At 31.8% G+C, this 17973-nt stretch overlaps 1 protein-coding gene across 6 annotated transcripts in view; it reads left to right on the top strand.

Annotated features, from left to right (window-relative positions):
- Nucleotides 1-17973, top strand: part of dock1 (dedicator of cytokinesis 1) — a 502920-nt gene that overhangs the window by 446637 nt on the left and 38310 nt on the right. For 4 of the 6 annotated variants that reach the window (XR_015944908.1, XM_087275373.1, XM_087275372.1 and 1 more), the window contains 2 exon segments: nucleotides 1771-1947; nucleotides 3592-3675. Coding sequence is in view for 3 of the 6 variants with exons in the window: in XM_087275373.1 (XP_087131499.1) it covers nucleotides 1771-1947; nucleotides 3592-3675 (261 nt within the window). In the remaining 3 variants the exon portion in view is untranslated. 6 annotated transcript variants of the gene reach the window in all.

Raw genomic sequence — 17973 nt, 5'->3', positions numbered from 1 at the left:
GAGATAGACACATCAGAGCAGTCTGTCTGTCTGTCTGTCTGTCTGTCTCTCGCAGATTGATTTCAGATCCTGTCACAGATGCATTATGAGTGATGCATCCCGAGCCAGAGATTCGTTCCTCACAGAAAACAGAATGCGTTAACCCATTCATTAGTACATCAGTAAACAGAACGCAGGACGCATTTAAAAAACATGCATCTGTTTTCTTATTTACTTTATTTATTTTTGCTGCTCATTAGGAGTTTGTTTGTTGGATTGTAACTTTTTTGTTGGTTGTGTAACAATAACACGTCTGACAGCTGCTTCGAGTTGTTTTTTCTGCTTGGGGATTGTTTAAAATGCATATTTATGTTAGGCTTTTATATAGTTTTAATGGGAACAGTTTACAATAAGGTGCCATTAGTTAAAGGGGTAGTACAAACAAACATTTTGGCTTACCCTTTTACTTGTTTCAGACGTTTATAAGTTTCTTTAATCTGTGGAAAACAAAAGAAGATATTTTGAAGAATGCTGAAAACCTGTAACTATTGACTTTCATTATATATTATATGCTTTCCTACAATGGATATCAATGGTTATTATTTTTTTTCCAATAAAAAAACCTGTAGCTATTTACTTACATAGTGTTTGTTTTTCCTACTATGGGAATCAATGGTTACAGGTTTTCCAGTTTTCTTTAAAGTACCTACTGTAGTGTAAAAGAATATAAACAAAATTAGAAGATATTTAGTAGAATGCTGAAAACCTGTAACCATTGACTTTCATAGTATTTGTTTTTCTTATTATGGAGGTCATTGGTTACAGGTTTTCAATATTCTTCAAAATAACTTCTTTAGTGTGAAAGAATATAAACATAAAGGAAAGCTATTTAGAAAAATGCTGAAAACCTGTAACCATTGACTTCCATAATATTTGTTTTACTTATTATGGAAGTCAATGGTTACAGGCTTTTTTTTTTTTCCAAAACACCCCCTTTAGTGTTAAAGATTATAAACACAAAAGAACATATTTAGAAGAATGCTGAAAACCTATAACAATTGACTTCCATGGTATTTGTTTTTCCTACTATGGAAATCAATGGTTACAGGTTTTCGGTTTTCCTTAAAATACCTACTTTAGTATAACAATATATATATATATATATATATATATATATATATATATATATATATATATATATATATATATATATATATATAATAAACAAAAAAGATATTTAGAAGAATGCTGAAATCCTGTAACTATTGACTTTCGTATTATTATTATTATTATTTTTTCATAGTTAATTTATTTGCTTGCTTGAACAATTAACAATAACAATAAAATGTCTGACAGCTGCTAAGATGTGATGTTTCTTCTTGGCTTTTGTTTAAAATTATTATGCCTATTCATGTTATGCTTTCATTTAGTTTCAATGGGATAAACACTAAAATAAGGTGCCATTTTTTAAAGGGATAGATCACACAAATAGTACAATTCTGGTTTACCCCTTGTTTTAAACATTTACGGGTTTCTTTATTCTGTGTAAAAGAAAAAGAAGATATTTTGAAGAATGTTTTACATATTAATTGTTTTTCCTACTATGGCAGTCAAATCTTACAGGTTTTCTGTTTGTTTGTTTTTTTCTATAAAATACCTTCTTCAGCTAACAGTCTTAGCTAGTATTTTATAAATAACGAGAGTTTTACCTTAAAATAAAGATAAAGTGTGACCACACTCTGCATTTTTTAGATTATACATAGTAAAAAATGCAGTTGTTTGTGTCTGCAGGAGGAAATCAGTCCTCTGGAGAATGCGATGGAGACCATGCAACTGACCAATGAGAAAATCAGCAACATGGTTCAGCGTCACCTCAATGACCCAAATCTTCCCATCAACCCCCTCTCTATGCTGCTCAATGGCATCGTTGACCCAGCTGTCATGGGCGGCTTTACTAATTACGAGAAGGTATGAGATTATTCTGATCATTACTGGTAAATTGTGTTATGGTGCAAAACTACACAGCGGAACTTCATTGTAAAATTATTTCAGCTGTTAGTTATTAAACACTACCAAAAGTTTGCTAACATGTTTCTTAACATTTAGTTGATTAAAGATACAGTAATAGTATTGTATATGTAAAATATTATAATAATGTGAAATATAATGTGATGTCATTGCAGTTTAAAAGTAATTAATGATAATTATTAATTGATTATTTAAAAAAAGATAATTTATTATATTTTTGATTGTTTTTACGTTTATTTAAAAAATTAAATATGTTACAAATGTCTTTTTATTAAATGTTTTTTATTCCTGTAATAAAGAGCTGAATTATTATTATTATTTTTTTTTTACTTTTTGCATTATTACACCAGACTTCAGCGTCACATGATCCTTCAAAAATAATTTATTATTATTATTATTATTATTATAATAATATTTATTATTATTATTATTATTATTATTATTATTATTATTATTATTATTATTTTACTTTTTGCATTATTACACCAGACTTCAGCGTCACATGATCCTTCAAAAATAATTTATTATTATTATTATTATTATTATTATTATTATTATTATTATTATTATTATTATAATATTTATTATTATTATTATTATTATTATTATTATTATTATTATTATTATTATTATTATATTGTTTCTGTTGGTTTTAAATTATTTCTCATTAAATATATTACTATTATTATTATCAATATTATTATTCGTGTTGTTGTTAAATATATTATTATTAGCTATTATTATTTTTGCATTATTGTTGCTGTTGTTGTTAAGTATATTTATAATATTAATAATAACAATAATAATAATAATAATAATAATAATAACAATGATAATTATTATTATTATTATTATTATTATTATTATTAATAATAAATATATTACTATTATTATTATTATTATTATTATTATTATTATTATTATTATTATTATTATTAGATATATAGTTGCTGTTGCTGTCAAGTTATTTATTATTAAATATATTACTATTATTATTATCAATATTATTATTTGTGTGGTTAAATATATTATTATTATTATTATTATTATTGTTATTATTGTTGTTGTTATTAATATATTGTTTCTGTTGTTGTTAAATATTTATTATTATCATTATTATTATTATTATCATTATTATTATTATTATTATTATTATTATAATAAATAATATTATTAGCGTTATTATTATTGTTATTGTTGTTAATATTAGTCTTCTTATTAAATATATTATTATTATTATTATTATTATATTTATATTATTATTGTTATTAAATATGGTGTTGTTTTTTGTTAAATTTATTATTATTTATTATTATTATTATTATCATTGTTATTATTATTATTGTTGTTGTTGTTGTTTTAAATATTAGTGTTATTATTTAATATATTTTTATTTATTTATTATTGTTGTTGTTGTTATTATTACACATGTTCACATTTGTATTTTCTGTCATTTTTGATTAATTTAGTGCATCCTTACATGTAAAATCATTCTCATCTTAAAATGTTAATAACGTTTAATGTTATTGTTAGACAATTTTGTGCATTTTTAAGGTTAAAGCTGTTGTTTTTTGACATCCATAGGCGTTCTTCACTGAGAAATACTTCCTAGAACATCCAAATGACCAGGAGAAGATTGAAAGACTGAAGGATCTGATTGCTTGGCAGGTAAATATATATATTCATATGTACTTGTCTCATTTATCTATCTTCCATCCATCCATCCATCCATCCATCCAGAAATAAGACTTTTTCCAGAAGAAAAAATATTGTAGGAAATACTGTAAGAAATTTCCTTCATTTGTTAAGCATCACTTGCAAAACATTTTGAAAAAGAAGAACAGATTTCACTGGAGGGAGAATCATTTTGATGGTATATTTCTGACAAGCATAACTTTTTGCATGCCGTGAGAGCTCAGTTCTTCAGTTTTACTTAAAGGACAGTCTCTGGGTTTCTCTGCCGGATTAGGCAGCTGTTGTCTGTAAACTTCTCCATCATCAAATCTGCAGGCTTGTGTGATGGTTACAGGGCAGATCAACACCTCAGATCCTGCTGCTTGTGTTAGTGTGAGCGATACAGATCTCCACAAGACCATCTTAACGCTGATCAAGCTTAATTTATTGCTGTTTAGTGGGAAATACGTCCTCTGGCAGTGATAACTACAGTTTTATCTCTCTGAAACAACATCTGCTGTGTGTCAGACAGCACAATAACACGCCGCCCGCTGACGGCTCTTTTTTACAGGGGGAATTAACAGATTTCATGTGATATTTGCAGCTCACACCTCTTGTTTTTGTGTTTTTGCATATCAATAGAAACATTTTAAGTTTTTAAGGCAGTGAACAGAGTTAAAGTAGCAAACTAAAAGCATATATCTGAATCAAGGTTTTACTTTTAATATAAAATTGTTTACTGAAACACTGTAGGGCAAAGTGACATGGTGGCTCAGTGGTTAGCACTGTCACCTCAAAGCAATCAGCAAGAAGGTCTCTGGTTCAAGTCCTAGCTGGGTCAGTTGGCATTTCTGTGTGGAGTTTGCATGTTCTCCCTGTGTTGGCGTGGTTTTCTTCGGTGCTTCGGTTTCCCCCACAGTCCAAACACATGCTCTATAGGGAAACTGAATAAATCCAAATTGTCAGTCGTGCATGAGTGGGAATGGGTGATTCCCAGTACTGGGTTGTGGCTGGAAGGGCATCCGCTGTGTAAAACATATGCTGAATAAGTTGGCGGTTCATTCTGCTGTGGCGACCCCTGATGAATAAAGGGACTAAGCTGAAGGAAAATAAATGAATGAAATACTGTAAAATCTAAAATATGTTTGTTGATTGAGGAATGGGTGTGATTTATTTTGCTTAATCTGTTTACTGAAGTTCATAATAAGCTAAAATTGACAAATAAAGAATAATTATTATGTATAAGAATTATATTTAAACAAAAATATATAAATATAAAAAGTTTAAAAAGAGGAAAAGCTACAAAATGTTATAATAATAATAAATATAAATAAATAAAATAAAATATTCATAAGTTTTAATTATAAATATTAAAATATTGAACTAAGTATAATTTTAAGTTATAAAGCAAAATAGTCAATCTAAAACGTGTTTACTTTAACTTGATATGCTAAAATGTTTTTTAAGTATTTCACACCTTTTTTGTTTTGTTTTAGCATATTAATAGAAACAATTTATCTGTTTAAGGCCTGGAAACAGTTAAAATAGCAAACTAAAAGCTTAAATCTGAATCAAGTTTTTACTTTTAATGTAAAATTGTTTCTGAAATACTGTATGGCACAGTAACATGGTGGCTCAGTGGTTAGCACTGTCACCTCAAAACAATCATAGCAAGAAGGTCTCTGGTTCAAGTCCTAGCTGGGTCATTTGGCATTTCTGTGTGGAGTTTGCATGTTCTCCCCGTGTTGATGTGGGTTTCCTCTGGGTGCTTCGGTTTCCCCCACAGTTCATAATAAGCTAAAATTGACAAATAAAGAATAATTAATATGTATAAGAATTATATTTAGACAAAAATATATACATATATAAAGTTTAAAAAGAAAAAAAGCAACAAAATGTTACTAAAATGTAAAAAAAATATTCATAAGTTTTAATTATAAATATTAAACTAAATATAATTTTTAGATATGAAAATAAAACAAAATGGTCAATCTAAAACGTGTTTACTTTAACTTGATATGCTAAAATGTTTTTTAAGTATTTCACACCTTTCATTTTTTCGTGTTTTAGCATATTAATAGAAACATTTTATCTGTTTAAGGCCTGGAAACAGTTAAAATAGCAAACTAAAAGCTTAAATCCGAATCAAGTTTTTGCTTTTAATATAAAAACACTGGTTGATTAAGGAATGGGTGAGATTTATTCTGCTTAATCTATTTACTGAAGTACAAAATAAGCTAAAATGACTGTGCGTGTGTGTGCATATATAAAACAGCAATCTTGCAAAAAATCTAGAGAAAACAAAATATGAATTCTTTTTAATTATAAATTTTTAACTAAATATAAATTTAAGCTGTTGAAGTAAAACAAAATGATCAATACAAAACGTATTTGCTCTAACTTGATGTACTAAAATGTTTTTTCAGTAATAAAAACTATGAAGATGTTTATATATATATATATATATATATATATATATATATATATATATATATATATATATATATATATATACTTAAGCTAAATATAAATGTAAGCTGTTAAAATACAACTAAATTTAAAAATGTTTATTTATTTAAAATAAATCAATTTATTAAAAAAAATGTTTATAAATTAAAATTAGTTTTTTTTTTTTTTTTTTTTTTAAACTAGAGATAGAAATGGCCGAACATGCGCAAAAAAATGTATATAGAAATTCCATCTACTATGAAAATGTCAAATATATTTATAAAATTACAAGAACATTTGTAATAATAATAATAATTCGTTACATTTATATAGTGCTTTTCTGGGCACTCAAAGCGCTTTACACAATGGGGGGGGAATCTCCTCATCCACCACCAGTGTGCAGCATCCACCTGGATGACGCGACGGCAGCCATTTTGCGCCAGACCGCACACCACACACCAGCTGATTGGTGGAGAGGAGACAGAGTGATGATATGCCAATCATGATATGGGGAGGGTTAGGAGGCCATGATGGACCGAGGCCAGTGGGCAGATCTTGTAATCTTGTTTTACTTGAATTGAATTTACTGCAATAACAAAACTAGAGATAAAAATGGCTAAACAAATATTAAACTATGTAGACATTTAAAAAAAAATGTATTAAAGTGACAAAAACACACAAGAAAATTTGTAGTTTGGTTTTAAATTGAATTGAGCTTACTAAAACAACAAAATTAGTGATGAAAATAACTAAAAAAAATGTATCACAAATTAATAAAAACAAAAAGAAATGCCAAAAATTTATTGCAAAAACATACAAGAAAATTAGTTTTTTTTTTTTAACTTGAATAACAATTACTACATTTACAAAACTAGAGATACAAAAACACCCTAAAAATGAAAGTTTGAACTAAAATTTAAAACCGAAAATATGAAAAAAATAAAAACTAATTCACTCTATTACTAAAATGCACTGGTCTTGAAGGGGTTTTGCATGTCTCCTGTTTGTCTTTGCAGTGTGTGTTTGTGTGTGCGTGTATGCGTCCGCGCGTGTGTGATCAGTGGAGCAGCTGTCCAGTGTTCGGCCTGTTTGTCTGATGAAGCCGCGTGTCTGATATACTTTACTCTCAATATAAAGATGGTGTGCTTCAGAGACGTGGACAGAAACACAACGAGACGAGACGCTGCTTGTACTGTAGCTGTGTTTTCAGGATGATGAAAAGAAAGGACAAACATCTGAAGAGCACAGCAGATGTCACATATTGATGAAACGCTTCCTTTCAGTACATCTGCTAATGTGTACGTGCCTGTGTGTTTAACATTTAGAAATGTCTACATGTTTATTAATGAAGACAGTAATTCACTACTAATCATCAGTGATTCATAATGTTGTTATTATATTATTAACATTGAATATTTATGAATGACTAGATGTTTATTTATAAAGACAGTAATTCACTATTAATCATTGATTTATATTATTATTATTACTATTATTATTATTATTATTAGTATTATTATTGTTATTATTAAATATTTATGAATGTCTAGATGTTTATTTATAAAGACAGTAATTCACTATTAATCATTGGCGATTTATATTATTATTATTACTATTAAATATTTGTGAATGTTTATTATTATTATTATTATTATTATTATATATTACTATTATTATTATAATTATTATGATTTATATTATTATTATTGTTAAATATTTGTGAATGTCTAGATGTTTATTTATAAAGACAGTAATTCATTAATAATGATCAGCGATTCATATTATTATAACTATTTTATTTTATTATTATAAATATTATTATTATTATTATTAGAATTAGTATTATTATTGTTATTATTTAATATTTATGATTGTCTAGATGTTTATTTATAAAGACAGTAATTCATTATTAATGATCAGTAATTCATATTATTATTATTTTATACTTTTATTGATATTATTATTATTAATATTAGTATTATTATTGTTATTATTAATCATTTATGAATGTCTAGATGTTTATTTATAAAGACAATATTTTTTTTATTTATCATCGCTGATTCATAATATTGTTATTATATTATTAGTAAATATTTGTGAATGTCTAGATGTTTATTGATAAAGACAGTAATCAATATTAATCAACAGCTATTCGTAATATAATTATTTTATTATTAACAATATAATTTTTTTTAATGTTTAGAGGTTTATATATTAAGGCACAGTAACCCATTGCAAATAAGTAACTTATATATATATATATATATATATATATATATATATATATATATATATATATATATATATATATATATATATATATTTTTTTTTTTTAATTAATATTAAACATGTATGAATGTGTTGAGGTTTATGTTGTCTTTAAGCAGTTTATTTATAAATATGGTAACTCCTTGTTACGTAGTGGATATTCATGATCCTATAGTTTTTTTTATAATTATGATAATAATAATAATAACTTATTTAGCATCAGGCTTAGACCCAGACACAAACAGAATAGTTATTATTTTACATTAATTGTATTTTACTTAGTCTAAAGACTAGATAAACACTCATTGTTTCTTAAAGTGTATTTTTAACATGGTTAATTACCTAGCAATTGCAAACTAACAGCATATTTAAATAAATTATATTTATAGTTTGTATATATTTTTGACAAGAAGCGCTTTTTTAATAAAAAAGTAATATTGAATAAACAATAAATTACATGACATGTATGTAAGTAGATTTTATATATATATATATATATATATATATATATATATATATATATATATATATATATATATATATATATATATAAATACCTAACCTAACTTTTACACAAGTAAAATAGATCAAATATCCTACTTCATTATTTTAAACTTTAGAAAAAATTAAAGTATGTGTAATAAAATATTATATTATATATAAATAATTATAAATAAATATATATTCTTCAATAAAGCAATAGAAATACAAAAAAACAACTTTTGAAATGTAATAAAGCCTATTGGTGACTAAAGAAAGATGTGAGATTAAAGGAAGATGCAAATGAAGCGTTTTGTTAAACAACATGGGTGTATTTCTGACATGACAGAGGAGCTTTGATTTTGTTTGTTGAATGTTTCAATCTTGTAGTTTCTGACTTGAGCTTTTCACAGCGCTTTATTTTCCTGATGTCAGGTCAGGACATTTGCATCTGATGAGTTACAGCGGCTGTCATTCTGTCACAGTATAAAATATGTCTCTTGCTTTGTCTCACCTCAGATGTGTTTCATACACACATATCTGCCTGTGTGTGTCTGTGTGTGTTTGTGCGTGTGGTGTTTCTCCACAAAGAGGATGACACAAATCAATTATGGTGAGAGCATGAAACTGAAGCTTTCTTTATTATATTGACAGAAAAACTTTGGCTCAGTCCCTTTATTTATCAGTGGTTGCCACAGCGGAATGAACCAAAAACTATTCTAGTGTATGTTTTATGCAGGTAATGCCCTTCCAGCTGCAACCCAGTACTGGGAAACACCCATACACTCTCATGCACACACATAAACGGCCAACTTAATTTATTCAATTCAACCATAGTGCATTTGTGTGGATTGCAAGGGAAACCCATGCCAACATGTGGATACTAGCCAAGCCAGGACTCGAACCAGCGAACTTCTTGATGTGCTATACACTAAGCCACTGTGCTGCCCTTCAATGATTTAACCGAAATCAAAGAAAAAATCCCTTTTGGAAAAATCAAATGAAATCATTCATTCATTTATTTTCTTGTCGGCTTAGTAGGGCTGCTCGATTTTGGGAAAAATCATAATCACGATTATTTTGGTCATAATTGAAATCACGATTATTCAAAACAATTTCGTAAAGGAATTTGTAGAATTTGAGAATTTTGTAAAAATTACATTTCCCAAATGATGTTTAACAGAGCAAGGAATTTTAACAGCATTTCCTCTTATATTTTTTATTCTGGAGAAAGGCTTTTTTATTTTTATTTTGGCTAGAATAAAAGCAGGTTTTTTCAAGCAAGTCTATAATATTAGCCCCCTTAAGCAATATATTTTTTGATTGTCTGCAGAAGAAACTACTGTTATACAATGACCTGCCTAATAACACTAATTAAGCCTTTAAATCGCACTTTGAATCTGAATGCATGCATTTTGAAAAAATATCTAGTCAAATATTATGTGCTCTCATCATGACAAAGATAAAATAGATCAGTTATTAGAAAAGAGTTATTAAAGCTATTATGTTCAGAAATCTTCTTTCCATTAAACAGAAATTGGGGGGAAAGGGTTGCTAATATTCAGGACTTCAACTGTAAACAAACAGTTATTTTCCACCCTGCAAAGGAAAGAGAAATAAATGCAATAGAATAAAAATATACAACAAACTGTGCTTTAAGCATCTTCACTTTAAGAAACTGTTACGTGTTTTATGATGTTAAAGTGGGATGCTGTAACATTTAAGTGAGACAGGTGTAATGTGTGCGACAGATCAATAATGAGGCAAGGTTCAGTTACTCTCATTTAAAGCTTTTACTCAATAATTGAATTGAAACATGTAACAATAATAAATGGGGGAGAAAAAAAATAAACAAACATTTATAATTATTATCTTTAAACAAGAACAACGAGTGTAAGCCAAATCAAAGAAATTAACAAAACAAAACAATCCTTAAATCTAATGTCTAAACTAGGCGTCAAAAAGAAACACAAATAAAAACCGAGATCTTCAGTGTGTACGACACCCGAACTAAACTAATCAAACTACAAAACTCAAAAATACACGGGTGGCAAAACACTCAAACTAATCTAACAAAACATCAATCTAAACTAAAACAAAACAAACCGGATAAGTCCGTTAAATCTTAGTTTAGAATCACACAACCATCATCATATGTTACCTAAAGCCAACAAAGTTCAACAAGCAACTCGAATTATCACAGTAACTGAGAGATCACAAAATAGACGAAGCATTTGCACAAACAAATTGCGTGGAGCACAAAGGGTACGCCGAGGCAGGGCGCACACCACACACTGGACTGACAGGGCTTTAAATACTTGGGGCTCGTCCTGGGATTGGTGGAACCGGAGAGCGTCATAATGATGATGGACAGAATAATAAACCAATAAAAAACCCAGGGTTGAACAAACGGAGAGGAGGGTGAAAAAAAAAACAGGAAAAAAAACATAAATCATAACAAAACACTTTAGCTACAAAAGTCCTTCAGTCAAGAGCAGAGGCATGTTCTCCATTTGTTGTTTGATTAATAATCATAAAAATAGGCGGCAGAAGGATTATCGCGCGCTGTCTCTTTAATAGTTTCTCTGCCGCGTCTCTTTTGATTCTCAACTCGTTTGTTTATTACACAAAGGATGCTTGATATGAATAATTACTAAACGCCGCGTTTTGACACCTATTTGACCATTAAGGCGCTCACGTTAAGATGACTTTAGATGTGTGCGCTGACTGCGTTCTGCTCGTCTCTGACTGCATGCTTCAATTCTGTGTGTGCGCGGCACACAGAATCATGCGGTCTTTCGCGCTTTTAAGATCAACACGTATACAACTGGAAAGGGGGCGGTATATGATGCAATAATCGTTTATCTCGATTAATAATATTTCATAATCGTTAGAAGGCAAAATCGAAATCGGATTTTCGATTAATTGCACAGCCCTACGGATTAGTGCCTTTATCCATCCGGGGTCGCCACAGCGGAATGAACCGCCAACTTATCCAGCAAGTTTTTACACTGCGGATGCCCTTCTAGCTGCAACCCATCTCTAGGAAACATCCACACACACATTCACACACACTCATACACTACGGACAATTTAGCCTACCCAATTCACCTGTACCACATGTCTTTGGACTGTGGCAGAAACCAGAGCACCCTGAGGAAACCCACGCGAAGGCAGGGAGAACATGCAAACTCCACACAGACACGCCAACTGAGCCGAGGTTCGAACCAGCGACCTTCTTGCTGTGAGGCGACAGCACTACCTACTGCGCCACTGCCTCGTGCTCAATTGAAATCTACTTCTATAAAAAGTGTGTGGGCACTTATGCACTTAACATAAGTTGCAGCACATGTTATACAATAAAAGAAATGTGATTTATGTTCCAGAAAAATACAGTGAAGCTGCACAGTTCATAAAGCACTTGAACTGTGCCGGGAGTTTGTGTTTGACAGCACATAAGGGACCCAAAGCCACTTTTTCGGCTAGATATGGCGATCGATGAGGCCCGTCCTGAAGGCAGAGCAGGCCCCGTGTCCATTTTTCACAGGCCGCTATTGATGCCCTGTCAAACCGGCTGACACACCACTCATGTAAACAGCGGTGGAGAAGGCGGGACAATCCCCGGCAGATTTGAGCTGTTGATTAAGCTTGGCTTTCACCTCTTTGTGCCGCTGGGTCCTGCTCTCTTTATATACAGGATTCGGCTATTCTGTGCTGTTATTCACTGACGTCAGATGCTTTTGTGTGCTCGGCTCCATTCATGTTAGCCTGCGCACTGACACAAACACTTTACACAGGCGAGGGCAGAACTTCAGCTGCTAATGTAACCTGAGGATTGGTGAGCCATGCATGATGCATATGAGAAATGAAAGCATGCATATCTTTATTCTGCTTGTGTAGGGGGCATTAGTGCACAAACACCATTCAGACATGTTGGATTTAGTATTTTATTATCAGATTCATTTAAAGTTTAGTATCAGTATGTTCGTCTTAATGTCACCATGACACAGCAGTTAGGATTATCCTTTTTTTTTTCTCAATTGTGATGCACATCCTTTTTAAATAGTCCTGAAATAAGAAATAAGTGTAGGAGGGTGCATGATTTTGTCATTTGGGAACCGTTTGGATCATTGAAAGATGGGTGTTGCTAATAAATTGAAGGAAGATTGATGAATTAGTGAAGGCAGAGCAGAAATGAGACCTGCATAGCCCTGCCCTAAAGGAAAGATAGCCTTACCCTAAATGACTCGTCTCCCTAACCCAAAGTACAGATAACCCCATCCTAAAGAACAGATAGCCACCCCTAACAACAGATAGCCCCATCCTAAAGAACTGATAACCCCGCCCTAAAGAACTGATAACCCCGCCCTAAAGGACAGATAGCCACCCCCTAACAACAGATAGCCCCTTCCTGAAGTACTAATAACCCCGCCCTAAAGGACAGATAGACCTACCCTAAAGAACTGATAGCCCAACCTTAATGGACTGATAGCCACGCCTAAAAGGACTGATAGCCCTGCCCTAAATCACTAATAGCCATAGTCTAAAGGAATGATAGCCCTGCCCTAAAAGACAGATAGACCCGCCTTAAAGGACTAATAGCCCCACTCTATGGGACTGATATCCCTGTCCTAAAGAACTCGTAGCCCCACCCTAAAAGACTGATAGCCACACTTTAAAGGACAGATAGACCTACCCTAAAGGACTCATAGCCCCACTCTAAAGGACTGACAGCCCCACCCTAAAGAACTGACAGCCACGCCCTAAAGCACTGTTAGCCACGCCCAAAAGGACTGATGGACCCACCCTAAAGAATTGATAGTCACACCCTAAAAAACTGATAGACCCGCCCTTAAGGACTTATAGCCACACCCTTAAGGACTGATAGACCTATCCTAAAGGGCTGATAGCCCCACCCTAAAGAACTGATAGCCACGCCCTAAATGACCCATAGCCCCACCTTAAAGGACTGATAGCCACGCCCTAAAGGACCGCTAGCCCTACCTTAAAGGACAGATAGACCTACCCTAAAGGACTAATAGCCATGCTCTAAAGGAATGATAGCCATGCCCCAAATGACAGATAGCCCCGCCCTAAAGGACTGATAGCCTTACCCTAAAGGACAGATAGCCCCGCCCTAAAGGACTGATAGCCCTTCCTTAAAATACTGATAGCCAAGCCCTAAAGGACTGATAGCCACTCTCTAAATGACTAATAGCCACGCCCTAAGGGACAGATAGACCTACCCCTAAGGACTAATAGCCCTGCCTTATAGGACTGATAGCCACGCTCTAAAGGACAGATAGCTCTGACCTAAACCCTGGCCTAAAGGGATTTCATGTTACCAGAAGTGAAGAATAGTCATTTCGGTGGTCTAACCAAGCAACTACATGGAGAATCACAGCATTGAAATCTTTGATTTGAAGGAAGTATGTGTAAAATGGGACATAAAGACAAAGAAACCAGGCATTGTGGATTTAATGGGGATTGAAACTAAAATGCCATGATGAACAAAATAATATTTAAAACTATCCACTTAAATGTGTTGATTGTCTACTATAAGATTGTTTTAAAATGTATTTAATTAATGTGAACACATGGGTTGAACAAAAGCATGTACAATCAATTACCAGCAGGTCTAAGTTTTCTTTTTCTTTTTTTAGTTAAAGTTTAAGTACTGTTTGAACCCAACTGTTGCACTCAATAAGTCTGTAATTGTCATATACTACTGTGCTGCTCGTGAGAATTTAGATTTGAACTCCAGATGAACTCTTAAGTCTCTCAGGGCTGCTTCATAACTCATCAATTCAGTTGAACTTTTTTTTTATTTTTTACTTTTGGGTGTTTCTAAATTTATTTTGTCCTTAGAGAGATTCCTGCACAAGAACCATGACAAGTGCTTCAGTGATTTGAGGTTTTTGTTCGTGCTGTTGTCAAGAATAAAACAAGTGCAGCTGAAGTTATGTGATTAGTTTGTCCAGCCTTCTCAGAATACTCTAGAAACTGCATAGCAATAGTTTATCAACCACACAGAACACCCTAACAACACCTCAAAAACACTGGAACTTCTGTATTTCACACAATCAAAGTTTTAAATGTGTTTTTAGAGAATTAACACAATCAACTTACAAGCATTATATGTTGTGTGGAAGTGCAACAAGCTATTTTGATTAGTCAGTACCCAACCTCACACAACAACCTCAAAATATTTTGCAAATCTGTGTTTGCTTCACACAAGTGAGTAAGCTTGACAATCAGTTTATAGAAACCTCTTCTTTCTATATTCTAGCTCTTAATTCTCTGGACACTGACAGTTTTTTATGTGTATTTTGCATAATTAGCACTTGTCGTGTGTATTACCTCTTCTTGTTGAATCACCAAATGACTCCTTAATTGTAAAGTGCTTTGGACAAAAGTGTCTGCTAAATGCTGAGACAGTTTTCTTATATATATATATATATATATATATATATATATATATATATATATATATATATAGTTGAAAGCAGAAGTTTACATCCACTGTATAAAAAGGCACATAACCATTTAAAAAATAAAGTCAGATGTTAATGTGACTAAACTTTTTCTCTTTTAGGTATGTTAGGATTATCACATTTGTTTCTGTTCTGCTTAATATCAGAATAATAAGAGATATTTTTGAGCTCAGATGATGGTGTCAAGGTTTTGGAAGTTTCTGATTGGCTAATTGACAACAGTTGAGTTAATTAGAGGCAAAACTGTAGAATAGTATTTAAGGTAAACCTCAAACACACACTGCTTCCTTGTGTGACAACATGGGAAAATCCACAAGCCAGAATCAACAAAAAAGCCAGATTACAATTCACTAAATTACACTGGGAAAAATAATAATTGTTGGAGACATGTCCTGTGGTCTGATGGAACTGAGATTGAACTGTTTGGCCATAATGACCAGTGCTGCATTTGGAGGACAAAGGGGAAAGCTTACAAGCCTAGGAACACCATCCCAACATGTTGTGGGGCTGTTTTGCTGCAGGAGGGACTGGTCCACTTCACAGTATAGTTGGCATCATGAAGAAAGAACATTATGTAGAAATACTAAAGCAATATCTCAAGACATCAGCCAGGAAATTAAAACTTGGCCACAAATGGGTCCTCCAAACAGACCATGAGCATACTGCTAAATTAGTTCAAATGTGCTTTAAGGACAACAGAGTAAATGTTTTGGAGTGGCCATCACTAAGCCCTGATTTCAATCCTATAGAAAATTTGTGGGCAGAGTTGAAAAAGCTTGTGCGAGCAAGACAGCCTACAAATCTGACTCAGTTACACCAAGTCTGTCAGAAGGAGTGGGGCAAAATTCCTTGTGGAAGGATACCCAAAATATTTGACCAAAGTTATACAGTTTAAAAGCAAAGCTAAAAAATACCAAGGAAATGTGTGTAAACTTTTGACTGTCTAGAAATAAATAAAAAAAATCACTCATTATTCTGGCATTAAACTAATGTAAATCATTTAGGTAATCCTAATCAACCTAAACTAATAAAAGTTTTGTATGGTTTACCGTCAGACATTTAAAAGAAATGGTTATGTTCCTTTTTTTAGAGTGTATGTAAACTTCTAGTTTCAACTGCTGTAGTAGTTGGGAATAACTCAACTTTTCAAGCACTAACCGAAGCAACAGCCAATCAGATCACTTTATGCAAATACCCCAGCTCAGACAGTAGCCAATTGCTGACTAATTTCATTGGCTGATGCTGCTGTGACAATCACGTCAGCCCCAACTTCAGATACACCCTCAGGCATTGAGGCTGAAGGCCTGTGTGAATCAGTTGTGTTAATCCAATAGAAAATATAATCAAACAGAGAAAAGTAAATAAATAAATCATTGATTTACAAACTAATCCAAATTTTACATTAATTTTTACCATTAACTATCATATTTCAGCAAAGTCTTTAGACTACTAGAAACGTCAAGCTGTCCATTTTACTCATGACCACCTCTGAAGTTTTTACTGTCATGTTTTAATAAAAAATAACCGCGTCTGACCACCTCACCTAAAAATATCAGCTTTTAAAAGTGTGCTGCTTTTTCAAACTTTAAATTGCTTCAAACGGAGCACCTTCAAACTTCAAGCTTTTAAATCTACTCCAGATTTTCTGCTCAGTTTTTCCCTTGCCAACATCAAAGTTTGTCTCTTAAATCAAGTTTCTGGGTGAATTTGCATCTGCATATTTAAGCAGTGGAGTTGGAGCTGTCTAGCTGTATTTTGCATGTACAGTTGGTGCAAACTCTACACAAGCTGTCTTTTTTTGTTTTGTTTTTTTTTATTGTTTTTTTTATTTTATTTTTTTTATTTTTTATTTTTTTTTTAGTCAGGCTTTGATTTTATTATAGGGATTTTTTTTATTGTTTACATGTGAAGAACAAGCTGGACTTAAGTCAATGGTTTAATCACAATCACAGTCAACAGTTGTGTCAGCTAATGAATGCAAACACCTTAGTGTTTTCTTAACACATGCTTAAGCAGATATTAAACAATAGACACATTTCATATTTTAAAATATGTAAACCAAAAAGTAAAAAAATGATATTAATAATAAAACAAAAACCTATACTGTATATAAGAAGATTAATAATCAAAGTATATGTAAAGTACATTCAATTCAATTCATCTTTATTTCTATAGCACTTTTACAATGTAGATTGTGTCAAAGCAGCTTAACATAGAAGTTTTAGTAAATTGAAACTGTCAGTCCAGATTTCAGAGTTGGAGTTCAGTTTAGTTCAGATCAGTGGGGTTTAATTTTCACTGCTGAAAGTCCAAACACTGAAGAGCAAATCCATTATGCGCAGCTCCGCATGTCCCAAGACCAAGCATGCCAGTAGCAGGGAACAAACTTCACCAATTGACAAAAGTAAAGGAAAAATAAAAAAACCTTAAGAGAAACCAAGCTCAGTTAAGCAAGACCATTTCTACTCTGGCCAAATTTCCTGTGCAGAGCTGCAGTCTAGGTGCTGGATGTGTATATACAGCGGTGAAAATAAATGTGCAACACATTACCATTGACTTGAAATTTTCCCCAGATGTTGGTAACAACCAAAGAAATCCATAT

The sequence above is a fragment of the Danio rerio genome, chromosome 12 (assembly GCF_052040795.2).
Source record: "Danio rerio strain M-AB ecotype USA chromosome 12, GRCz13ab, whole genome shotgun sequence".
Taxonomy (NCBI): Eukaryota; Metazoa; Chordata; class Actinopteri; order Cypriniformes; family Danionidae; genus Danio; species Danio rerio.
Note: the sequence above shows the minus strand (reverse complement) of the source record. Positions and strands in the feature narration are given on the sequence as shown.